The sequence below is a fragment of the Cebidichthys violaceus genome, unplaced genomic scaffold (assembly GCF_023349555.1).
Source record: "Cebidichthys violaceus isolate CVI_PGR_0920_01 unplaced genomic scaffold, fCebVio1.0.p SCAF_16, whole genome shotgun sequence".
Taxonomy (NCBI): domain Eukaryota; kingdom Metazoa; phylum Chordata; class Actinopteri; order Perciformes; family Stichaeidae; genus Cebidichthys; species Cebidichthys violaceus.
The window spans coordinates 78,395-91,063 of NW_027176329.1; the positions used below are offsets into that span (position 1 = coordinate 78,395).

General features: G+C 42.7%; 1 protein-coding gene across 1 annotated transcript; it reads right to left on the minus strand.

Annotated features, from left to right (window-relative positions):
* Positions 1 to 5,836: 5,836 nt before the first annotated feature.
* uqcrfs1 (ubiquinol-cytochrome c reductase, Rieske iron-sulfur polypeptide 1) lies at positions 5,837 to 9,487 on the minus strand. Its single transcript, XM_068710673.1, has 2 exons — positions 9,219 to 9,487; positions 5,837 to 6,860 (listed from the first exon to the last, which is right to left on the minus strand). The coding sequence occupies exons 1-2, from the start codon at positions 9,427 to 9,429 to the stop codon at positions 6,250 to 6,252; spliced, it is 822 nt and encodes a 273-aa protein (XP_068566774.1). The 5' UTR covers positions 9,430 to 9,487; the 3' UTR covers positions 5,837 to 6,249.
* Positions 9,488 to 12,669: the final 3,182 nt, after the last annotated feature.

A 12,669-nucleotide genomic window follows, 5' to 3' on the forward strand; every position in this document is an offset into this window, starting at 1 on the left:
CAAGGATGTACAAAAGGTCTAGAAGTAGAAAAGACTTTCTAGTCTTCCAACCACTTAAAGTGCTGTACACATCAAACCATTGACACACATTCATACACTGATGACAGAGGCTGCCGTACAAGGTGCCACCTACCCATCAGGCTGCTGCTCATTCACACACCGATGGAACAGCCTTCAGGAGCAATTTGGGATTCAGTATCTTTCCCAGGGACATGCTGACTGGAGGAGCCGTTGGAGGTCACCACAGTCACTGGTTTCATATGGCCTTAAAGGACAGTTTGTCACAGCTTAGATCTTATGTTTGTATTAAACAGTGTACCAGTAGATTACAGAGAGCGAGTTGAGCTCATAGGTTTAGGTACAGCCTGCACCTTTTCCTGTAGTTGTCCAATCAAGGCAATAAGCCTGTTAGTTGCTGGAACAGCCATTAGGCTCAGTGGTAACCTACCACCACGTCATTTACCTGTTCTACCTGTGCTGTGGCACTATTTATTTCAATAGATTTGTTAACATGCCTGTGGACCTTTGCTTTCTTCATTCAGACACCTGTAAACATCCACAAAGTTTTGGACAGATATCACAGCCTGTTAGTTTCCTGCAGAGTCCCGTTTCAGTTTCAGTTTATTCACAATCAGGAGAGACAGGTGAATGATTAGTAGTTGTATTTATTATGACAGATGATGCGTTAATGAGTTAGACAGAAAATGTTGACGCTTGAACTTGAAGGGGAAATTTGTAATCGGGTGGCGATTGCCCTGAGCGGAATAGTATAAATCCCCCCGAGGAGTCCAGACACTGATGGTGGTGGCTGAAGGTTCTGCTGGAGTTGGCTGGGGATGCTGATGGAGTTCTGAATCTGCAAAGACGAATGGTGCTGGGGAGGAGGGTCACACAAAACAGCACCTGGACAACTAGAGGAAGGGATACAGCACATTGAAACAGACGGCAGCAAGCTGATAGGCTAACGATGAAGGAGAGACGCTGTGCCCAGCTGTTAAACAGCTGATAGCGTGAATGACACTTCTGACAGTGACAGCCGGAATTGAGAATGTGCCGCTAGATGTGGAAGTTGTATTAGAGAGAGGACTAAGCCTGCAGGGATAGTATTCCTGACTGAACTTACACTAGAGCTTCATTTAAGTACAATCATAAGACATAATGGAGATATGTGAAATGGGACACCCTGATAAGCTATCTGAAGCTGGTGAATAGGTGCCGAAACATTTAGAATATATGTTACTAACACGTTGTGTGGGTTTTTTCGCCCTATATGTGCAGGTAAATAGTATCAGTCAACCTGTAGATATGTAAAGGGACTGGGTGTGAAAGAAAACGATGAAGGACAGTGATTGCATACTCAGAGCCATGGTGCCTCCATCATGTATGCTCATTTGCAGCCTTCAAATTGAGAGGGGGAGGATCTCTGCATTGTGCTGATCATGACTGGCAGCATTACTAAGACAACTTAAGTATCACATCAGCGGCTGCTTGTGTCAAGCATGAAAAGGGTCCCGCTGCAGAGAGAAGCAGGCAAAAAAGAAACTTCTATTAGGCTTCATTGTGCTGTCATGGAGTATCTGTTCCCAACTCAAAGCCATGCAGGCTCTTGTAACTGAGCTCTTATTTTCATCTCAATGTGCAACACACAGCAGGAGGCACGAGGACTCGCTTCATCAAAACTCCAGCTGTCGCCTTGAAAAGGACGTCTTCCATTTTCTATTTCAATTTGATGTTTCTAATCTGAGCCCTTTCACATTACAGACATGCACGGCTCAATGAGCTGTACGCTTCCAGAGTAAAGCAGGCTTGTATACACACTGTGGGAGAAAATGTATTTGTGTTTTCAAATATATCTATGTAAAATCAATCATATCCATAATTCAAAATGTATCCATGTATTGTAATGTCATGAGAAGTCAAAGTGGCATTCTAGGGTGGGGTGGTGCAAGGAAATTCACAAAAACAGGCAAAAATCAAAGGTTCCCAGAAAAAGGTCAAGTTTTATTCTTCGGTTACTTGCAACTCAGGTAATTCTTTTTATCCAACTCAAAAAGTCCAAAACAAACAAAAAGCGTCCAAGAGGAGATAACCCTGTACACTGACGCAGCACCCTCCACAGATTGGTTTGCTTATACAGCGGCAGACAGTTCGCCTCCACAAAGATCTACCAAGCCTCAAACAAAGCAAAAGTGCCCAGTTTGGTCTCTCCCACTCCATTTTCATCTTCTGTCTTGATGCGTACCTGAGTGCTTTTGAACCCATCCCAACATATGTAAACCAGAGATTAGCCCACCATGCTTCACCACAAGACCCGCCGCTCTTCACCACCGAATCGGGCAGAGTTGCTACACGCTTCTGGTTCCACCACCATCTTTCTCGGATTTCTCCCGAACTTTACTCCGGCCACTACAACCGCATCCAGGCAGGGAATTTCAGACCACACACAAGTTGTCGGCCGCTGGTTTTCCCAAGTCTACCACAATTACATTCACAGGCACCTCAGTGACATCCGAAGAGCCCAAGCTCACCTGGTCCAGTAAGGTCTTTTTGGGGGATGATGAAGCACAAAGCTCATCTGGACGTGCTCCTACTCTGAGTCTCGACCCCCCCCCCACAGAGATACCTGATGCTCCAGCCGCAACACAATGGCCCCGTTCATCCCCATGCAATCGATTCCCTTTCATCTCTCCCCTCAACACCCACCAGCCCACATCTACACGACCCTGTCCAACCTTCGGCTCACACTCATCCCCGGGCAACTAGCTCCCTTCCATCTCTCCCCTAAACCCCATCTTCCCACCGAACAAGACCCTTAAGCAATGTTCCTGTATTCAGTCATTTCATTGTTCCATACTCATGTCGTGGCCTTAATTAGTCCCTTCCCCAGTTGATTTCCTACACTAAGAGAACTATTTTTTGTATGACAAGTTTTCCGAAAAATATGTTCAATATGCAAATGAGGAATTATCTTATAAAATATGTATGGATTTGTATACATTTCCAGAACAGAAATCTGAACATTGGATAAAGAGTGGTTCAAAATTCTTCTTTAATTTGTTGACATATTAGAGGCAAAGGTTTTTACATCGAGAAAAAATCCATTTTCACAATGCTTTTAGGAATAAAATGTTCTATAAAAAAAGCTATGAATGATATATGAACGAACTCCTCTGTAGAACCCTTCAGAATAAAGATAGAAACGTAATTGGAACGTTTGGTGGATGTGAGTGCTTCTTATGTGGATATTTCTGCTTTTGAGAAAACAGCCTTTATGTAATAAAATGTCATACATTTTGCAATAGTTAAATACAGGTGAATAGATACCACCATGGAACTTGGTTTATTACTTACATTAAGACAATGGATTTTGTATTATATTTTTTCGGAAAGTTATGTTTAAATATGCAAATTAAGCAGTTTCTAATGATAACTTTTGTTGAATTATGGTGAACTTTCCTTTCTGCTACTCTGAAAGAAGACATTATGGATGCAAAACAGCCCCAAAATCTCAAAATTGACCAGTGCATGGAAAACGCAATGCTTTTGCCTGAAGTGTCTTCTTTTAAATACTCAGTGGAGCCACACTAAACAAAGTCTGTGGGACGGATCGTAAAGCTCTGGGTAGTCCACTTCATTATTAACATCTCGATAAATCTACCGTATACTGATATTTATGAAGTTAAAAAATGACATCTGCCAGCTGTGGTTGACTGTTCCTCGTCACATAACATGCGGTGCTTGCTAGTGTTAACTATTTTCATCCCGGGGTGCAGCTGTTGCGCCCTGAAAACTAGGCGCTGGGGAACGCTTGTGTGTCACGTTGGTGCTGCTCTGGCAATTGAACATGCCTTCCTCTCTTCTGCGGTGGGTTTGAGGAGCAAAAAACGTGGCATTTGAAGGGCCCCTAACTATTTCATGTGTTAAGGCATTTACTCACTGGAGCGGGTTTTTTGTGTGACTCATTCGCACGTCAATATATTTTTGGAACTGTTTTTGTCAGGAGTACTTTCACATAGAAGGCAAATATTACACGGCAAGAAAGCTTTTTCTGAGCTTTCGCTCCACGAATAAAGGCATTAACAGTCATGTTGTGGTGAATGGGTTGAGTTGGCCTTAATTTATAAATCAACACCATGGAGGCTCTGCAGTCTGAACTAACACAACTCCTCTCAAACTTGACAAAGGCAGCACAGACCAGATTCCCTCATTCTGTTCTTAACTTTCACAATAAAAGCCCTAAACGTAGAACTTTCACAGGCGAATATTTGGCATTTTTTGTGTTGCTTATTAGTCACATCCCTGGTGTATAAAGTGGCAATCTTGAAGATTTTAATTTGAATAAATGTCTGTTTAGTCACTATCTATCGTAGAATGAAGATGGAGCCTATGGCCCACTGATGAAAGTATTGCAATATTTATAAATTTGAAGGATTAAAAACTGGGTGTCTGTGGTGACATTCAGGCGTTCACAAAAACCTGCTGTTTCACCCTTTTATCCAAGGAACTAGGAGGTTGCGCTACTGTCTCGCCTTCCATTACAAAGCAACCAAAACCTGTGCGCTGTGTTGACAATGAAGCTGCGACTAAGCTAAACAAAGAAAGAAGATGAATTGAATTCCAGCAGCGTAAATCCTCCGCAGCAGCCTTACTGCTCCATTTGTCTGACCTTTAACAGGACGTTGTGACATCCTTGTACAGAAAGAGTGAAGCAAGTCAAAGAGTCTGTTTGACAGACTGTAAAGCTCTGGGTAGCCCTGCACTAACATGGTTGACTTGTCCTCCATATATTTACCATAAATTGATACATAAAACAATATTATGTATATTTCTGTCAGCTGTAATAGGTTATTGCTCATCACATGACATGCAGGGCGCACTGCAGTGTTCCTAAAGTTGAACCACTTTATCCCACAGCCCTAAACATTAGGCGCTTTGGAACGCTTTGCACACCTCTCGCTTTTGAGCGCGCCTTCCCGCCGTCTACATGCATTTGGGGGGGCGCAAAAAATTCAACACGCGAACGTCCCCCGACATTCTATATTGTACACAAACAATGAAACTATGCACCTAAAGTATTACCACTTAAAGTGAAAGTATCAAAACCACGTTACAAGTAAAAGTTTGTCATTCACAATCTTAGGAAAGTAAAAGAAATAAAGTACTAGCACCAACTTATACTTTAAGAACAAGAAGTAAAAGTACTCATTATGCACAATTGCCCTTTTCAGAAAAAGGGAGTTTTATGTTGTAGCTGGTAAATGTCATTTAAGTGACTGTATATACTTTTGGATAGTTTAACTTCTACATATTGATACTTGATTTACACGTCGTACTAATAATCTGAATCTGCAAAGTAACTAAAGCTATCAAATACATTTAATGTACAAAATTGGCCTCGGACATTTAGTTAAGTATAAAGTGGCATTAAGTGGAAATGCTCAAAAAAGTACAAGTACCTCCGAATTGCACTTAAGTACAATACTTGAGTAAATGTACTTAGGGTGCTTTCATATCAGCGACCCGGGCCCAGATCCAAGTACTTGATCCCAAAGTCCAGTTTGTTTGATTAGTTTGAACATTTTGGACGGCTGAGAAGGTCTGGACTCACGCAGGTACGGTCATCAGTGATCTCTGTGATTAATTCCTAAAAACTAAGCACCTCACGTCCTCACAACATGACTTTAATATATATATATATATATATAAATAAATAAATAAATAAAAGATATATAAGACATGTGATGTGGTTTGTTAACAGGCAGTCAGTGGGCCATTAACTAGTATTTCACCATTTTGAATAATGAAAAATGTAAGCAAAGAAAGGCTCAACACTGAATGCAGGTTGTCAAATAAAATAGAAATCTTTATTAACCAGACCTGAACACAACATTTGTTCTTTGCAAATTAGATGAACTATAATTTAAGATTAGCAGGTGTTTTCATTTCATGACCTTCAGGGGCGGGAAAAGAAGACGATGGCATCCTCTGAGGGTTCACCTATTTAACTCTATACGTAAAGCAGTCAGAGGACTAAACACATCTGTCATGTTCACTGAGTGAAAGACACTGCAGCATGAAAAACATCTCCACATGCACCAGTTGGCAGAACCAACAAGACATGACCACAGCCTTATTACACCTCAACGTTTCCTCCAATGCATCACTATATTGAAAAGATGTCTATCACACAGATGCTGCTGACAAAGTGAAAGCTGTTGTACAATGAGAGCTCAGTCTGAGGATTGCGATTTATCCAACAATCACAATATCGTCGTCTGCAAACTCGTAGAAGGGAACCTCAAGGTTGAGGGGGGCGGGGCCTTTCCTGATGCGGCCCGAGGCGTCGTAGTGAGAGCCGTGGCAGGGGCAGTAGTAACCTCCGAAGTCACCGGCGTTGGCGATGGGCACACAGCCCAGATGTGTGCACACCCCGAGGACAATGACCCAGCGGGGGTTGAGGACCCTGTCGTTGTCGTGCTGAGGGTCGCGCAGCTCTGCCAGGTTCACGCCGACTTCTGTGGCGATCTCCTTCTCCGTGCGATGACGGACAAACAGCGGTTTGCCTCTCCACTTGAAGGTCATGTTCTTGCCTTCAGGGATGTCGGACAGCTTGATTTCGATCTTGGACAGGGCCAGGACGTCAGCCGAGGCGCTCATGGAAGAAACAAACTGAGTGACCATCGTCTTGGCAGCGTAGATGCCCACCACGGTTGTGGCACCGGTGACCAGGTACGAGAAGGTTCTTCTGGACTCGCTGCTCTCCTGGGAGGACTTGCTGGGGTCGAGCACATCTGGACGCCTGTAGTCAGAGAAGTCTGGTACCCTGACATCTGTGTGGGCAAATCGGACTCCAGCACAGCCTGCAGACGAGAACAAACGGGTCATCAGTTAGACTGCATAGATCAATTAGAGTGAACACTAACAAAGTGCTGCCGGTTTAGTCGGGCAGTGTGCTGGAGCAGCTCACACTTCTGAAACCTTCACGTGTCAAAGTCTATAAATGTCGGCATTCATTGGCAATTGACTTAAAATGTTTTTTAAATGATGCGTTTCATTTGCACTGACTGACTGATCAGTGTACTTCCAGGTTAATGAAAGCAGCTGTGCTAACATCAGACCGATATTTAAACTTTGTGATGACAGAGAAAGTTGGCGAGTCGTGTAAACACGACGTACATATCAGCTGTGCGCTCGAGACCAGACCGGAGACGTACACACTTAAAGGTTGGGTGAGTAATCAATGCTTTATTCCAACATTTGTACTTTTTAAACAGAAGAAACACTTTAAATATTGTAATACTTCCTGGAAATGATATACAATATAGCCATCAGCAAGTAGGAAACCTTAAGGGGATCTACATCCAGCCAGCTGCCACCTTATTTGGCTTTTGTAATGAAAAAGATATCGCATTGTTTTCTCTTATGATATTGATATCTATTTAAAGTTACTGTGAACAACTTTTCACTGGTTATGAAACGACTTCAATTCAACACGGATGACGCTATACGACCTTCATAAAAATGAGCATCAGTGAGAAAATTAGCCATTTCTATGTAGATCTTCTTAATGCTCATCATCGGTGCCACCGGGTCGGATTCCGCACAAAAATCACACAGGTCAAGTCCTTCAGCTCAGACTCCAGCAACCAGCCCACCGTGGACAGACACAGAACAAACAAACATGTACAACAGACTAGAATATGAATATGAATATGAATATATATATATGAATATGAATATATATATATATATATCTCAATGTGTCAGCAACTGAGATCTCTCCAGTGGATACTGAAACATGACGGAGCAGCAGCACAAATAATGATCAGCTGCAGCCCTACACACACCGCTCCATTAATAATGTAGAGGACGTGGTCAAATGATTGTATGATAATTGACTTGATATGTTGTTGATTTGATGTTTGTATGAACTACAGTCAGAGCCAGTAGCCACCAATTTATCTCATCCGCACAATATTTGTCCCTGTACCACTAAGACGTGAAACACTCCCCCAAATAAAACTACATCTTTATTTAGACCCACTTTTACACACGATGAGTAAACTGTTGTTTCACATAAAAGCCTGACAGTGGCTGGCTAGTGGAAATCTTCAATTCTCATGCAGTGAGATACAGTGTTTAATTGACACTCTGGGCAGAGTGGATGAGAAAAGTTTGCTGCCAGAAATGTTGCCTGATTGTTGCTGATTAGGAGAGAGTGATCATTAAGGAGCTCAGAGTTGTGGTAGTTGACTTCACAAGCCTGTCATCCCCCCCGAGGCTGCTGCCTGTCCCCAAGACTTACTCCAAACACAAAGTACAGTACGAGAGCCAAAAAGACCAACCCGATTCATTAGACCAAAGAGACATGTCACCAGCTGATGTTACCGGGCGTTTCATAAAATTCATCAGCAGGATCTAGATTTGGACTGACTCAACTTAGGATCCATGAGGTGTAAATAATGCGTCAGTTAAAACGCATCATAACAGTGTGTGAACCACACACTACACAATAGGAGTAGAACACGTGTGTTGACGGGTCAGAGGAAATAACCCTATGCAGGACACATGGAAGGGCACCCAAATACCGCATTGAATGCTGGGATAATTAACGTTGGACCACAGTAACATCTGATCTGGTTACAGCCATTAGTGCAGTATTTCTAAGATACCGGACTTCTGAAAATACGACCCACGGTTTACCACTGCACTTGAAACACTTGAAAGTCAAGTGATCGTTAGCGATCTCAATAAAAGTCACAGGGGTGACATGGGGACATGGAACCGGAACCCCGGCTAATGTGTGTTTGAAACGGCTAACGTTACGGTTAACGATACTTGATAGACGGAAGACTATCCAAACTCCATGGTTCATGTTCCGACCCACAACGTTGCTGTCAGTCCCACAAACACGGAATAAGAGCAACGTTATACACACTGTATGTTGACACCAAGTGAAGGGCGCCCTAAGTTAGGCTAACAAGATGCTAGCTAACAACCCGGAGGAGCCTGCAGCTAACGTTAGCCAAGCTAACTAGTTATGGCCAACTCGATATCCCGTGATATTTAACAGGGACGAATGTGACTTGATATCACATTTCAACACACACATAGCACATGACGTTAGACGTAAACGTTCAATACACACGTTTAAACAACAGAAAGTTGACTCAGCTAAGTTAGCTAACGCTAGGAAAGTGAGCCAATGACAGACTTACCATTAATGCTAACAGTAACAGCAGGCCCTGTCTTTGGACTTTGACCGTTGAGCGATTCGCGGCAGAGGAACTGTTTTTTCGGGTCCAACAAAATCTTCTCTCCCTTCACAACAACCCCAGGTACCAGAGCTTTCAGGGGACCAGCGACAGCAACCGCTGTAGCTTGCATGTAAGGGGAAAATGCCCCAGACCGGGCAGCAAGAGACATCATGTTTGCGGCGAACTGCTGCTACGACGACCTTGTGCTATCTTGACTGGTGAGCTAACAAGTCGACGTAACCAAGTGCGTCATTACGTACCAACGTAATGATACGTAATAGTGAGAAAAAACATTCAAGGATTATTTATTGTCATTCTGCAACACTGGATTACATAGTATACCCTTAACTAGACAACAACAATTACATTTACTCTTCCTAGACTTAAACACAAAACATGTTATGAATATGTGGCTTCAACGTGAGCAGTCTATCTATTGTTGAGTTCTTTCGGGTGAAGGTATTTTAAAGATATGTCTAAATTGTGAAGTGAAGTGAAGAATGAGCACCAAGAATCCAGAGGAGCGTCATGTTTTTATGTGTCCATACATCGGTGGGGCATCTCCTCGCTCGGGGGTACCTTGCTGCTGCTCAGGAAAGAAGCCCCTCGATTACAAACCTCCCTGTAGAGTCCAATTACTTTCTGTCAAGACTTTAACATCACACATCATCTGTTTATAATAAACAATTATCATTTACTTGTCTCTTCTGATTGAAACACAGTATCTAATTGGCAGCCACAAGAGCTGGTCTAATTCTCTAAATGCTAGGGAAAGGTGCTTCAATGCTTCCTTTCTTATGTCCTTTAGCATAGGGTACACTGAACTGTCCCTGGACAAAAGAAAAGGAGATAATGATGTCCCACAATTCCTTGCTGCAGCAACATTTCAAGCGGAAACAGACTCATGTCAATAACTGGCAACATGTGCATAGCCTAGTGTAAGTGCAGTTGGATGCTCTTAGCACCACAGTTATCTTTATGAATTACCCGTCACACCTTGATTTAATGCCGCTTTCCAATGAGGTCATGGAAATGTGGTCATAGGAAGAGGTAGGGCATCTTTCGACCGCAGCCCATGTTAGCAGATCTAAAGGCAAAGCATTCCCCCAGAGACGTGTTGTCTTCTGCATGGTGAGCAGCCTGTGTGGCTGTGCAGGGTCCCAGCATGACGCAGGAGGAACTGGACATTCTTTTACAGTCTGTGCTCAGTCTTTCATTATGATGGGAGACTAAAGCATTCTTGGCATATCCATTGTGTTTTGGTGGGAGTCAAAAGTAATGCTCTGATTAAATTGGCTTTGAATTCATAAACTGTTTTGTATTTTCGTCCGTTTTCTCTTTTTGTACCTTTTGAAATATCTGCTGTTGGAGAGAACCGACCGTTTCCTGTTTTCTGTGGTTGATTGAACATGTGGTAATTGGAATCCTGCATTTTTCTAGATAGATTTTGTTCACTTATATTGTCAGATACAGTAGATTTATATTATCAGTCTTTGTATTCAGTGCGTCATCCACAGTAGGCTGTTGTCCCCACGCCCGTTTAGGGGGAAATACCCTGTGCAGTAGGCAACAGTGTTAACAGAGGGAGTTAAAAAATGTCTCCAAACTTCTACTTTACACAAACCGGTGTAAATGAAAAACACTATAACGAAGAGTTGCTGTGTCGTTGGTTACACCAAGAATAAATCCACACACCCTGATCTCCGATCTATTCCTCTGCCGTGTCCTAAAATAGATAGAGGGGCTTAATGGCTCCAAGCTATAGACTAGATCATTGCGTCATCGCCAAGGCTGCGCTCCCTTTTGGGGGAAAAATGCAGAAAAGCTGTTGTGTTGCAGGTTAACCGAGGCTTTTACACTGACGTTTGAGGGTTAAGGTTAACCCTAACCCTAACCCTAGTGACAGTTAGCTTCTACTGATGGATATCTATCATTAGCTTGGGGGGCTGCAGTAGCCTACAGTCATACAGTATGGCATCATCTCCAACTACATATCAGCTAATTGATTAAACAGTTGACTATTAAAAGGTTGGTTGTTTCACTTACACTTACAGACAACGTCTAACGTGATTCTATCAAATAGTTAGAGCTTCGATGTCTGGATAAGCAACATCTGGCCACTGTTTTGGACGAGGGCAAAGCTCAAGGGTCATGAAAGCGAAAAGCTCAATTCATTAAGGTGTGGTGGACGCTCAGGTTTTGGCAAGGTCGCAAAATATTGATTAGACATTTGTATAAAAACGGCATTTGTTTGCATACCAACTTGTCAAAATGTCAACCCAAACACATCAAATTGCAATGAAATCTGAAGGATCTTCGGTTTTCTGTGTCCTTGACGTTTTGCATACATGCCAGTCTGATGTATAATGTTGAATTGGTTTTACCAATGACACGTCTTCATAAGGAGGAGCTAACCTTTTGTCTTGTGCACTGGAACGACCTGAAGCACGTCGTAACACATTTTAATTTTGAATTTATGCAAAGACCCTCACTAGTTATTCAGTGACTGTAGTGTTGTTGTCCTGTCCTGTTCATGACAGTTACACTGGGATACAACAGGACATCTTGTTGTTACTGTTCTCCATAACAACAGTGAACAGCACTCTGTGTAACAACAGGGTCAGTCCATATAAACCTGTCCCACCTCAGGCATCTCAAGTCCCCCACAAATACATGTTGTTCCCCAAACACAGGAAGACATAGACCTACAGTGTGTTCCTTACATTACTCTTTTCCAACAATAAGGACTATCTGCTTGCCCGGGGCAAATAAAATGCCACATTGGACCAGTAAATCTAGCAACTCACTTGCCCGATCAGGCAGAAGCAAAAGAATTTAACACAATTTATTTCCGTAGCGTATGATTGAAGTAGCTAAGGTGTGAGCCATCTTGCTTCCATCTCATCTGAGGTCACATGCAAAACATGTAAATCTGATATCGTGACAGCCCTACTTCACACAGTGTTCCTATGTACCTACATGTATGTGTCATTAAGTAATGCACTGTAATCAGTACTTGTACTGTTAGTCCAAATTATTGCACTAAAACTGGAAAGAATAACAATGACTGTGAGCCATAGTCTTTAGCGTTACTGAAGTCAATCATCCTGCTGACCAAACCTTGTTGTCGCCTGCCTTGTGCTTCAGCTGCAGAACCCCGACTGGTGTTTTCACTCACTGAATCTGTCCTCTGCAGCGACATGGCAGCTGCCACCTGCCACTCTAAATGCATTGATTGGTAATCTTAAAGCATTCTGATGCTTCTGTTTATGAGTATCTTAATTTATTGTCTCTGAGCGTCTAGGTTTGATATTTATGCTGGGTCATGACGTTAAAGGATAATTCCACAGAAATGAAATCGAGCCGGGACCCTAACCTGATTGGCTGGGAGAGGCAAACAGGGAGACAGAGG

Excerpts from the sequence above, each read along its gene's own strand:
- uqcrfs1 (XM_068710673.1), bottom strand. The coding sequence starts at position 9,429 with ATGATGTCTCTTGCTGCCCGGTCTGGGGCATTTTCCCCTTACATGCAA. Across the intron at positions 6,861-9,218 it reads TGTTACTGTTAGCATTAATG|GCTGTGCTGGAGTCCGATTT; the intron begins GTAAGTCTGTCA and ends TCTCGTCTGCAG.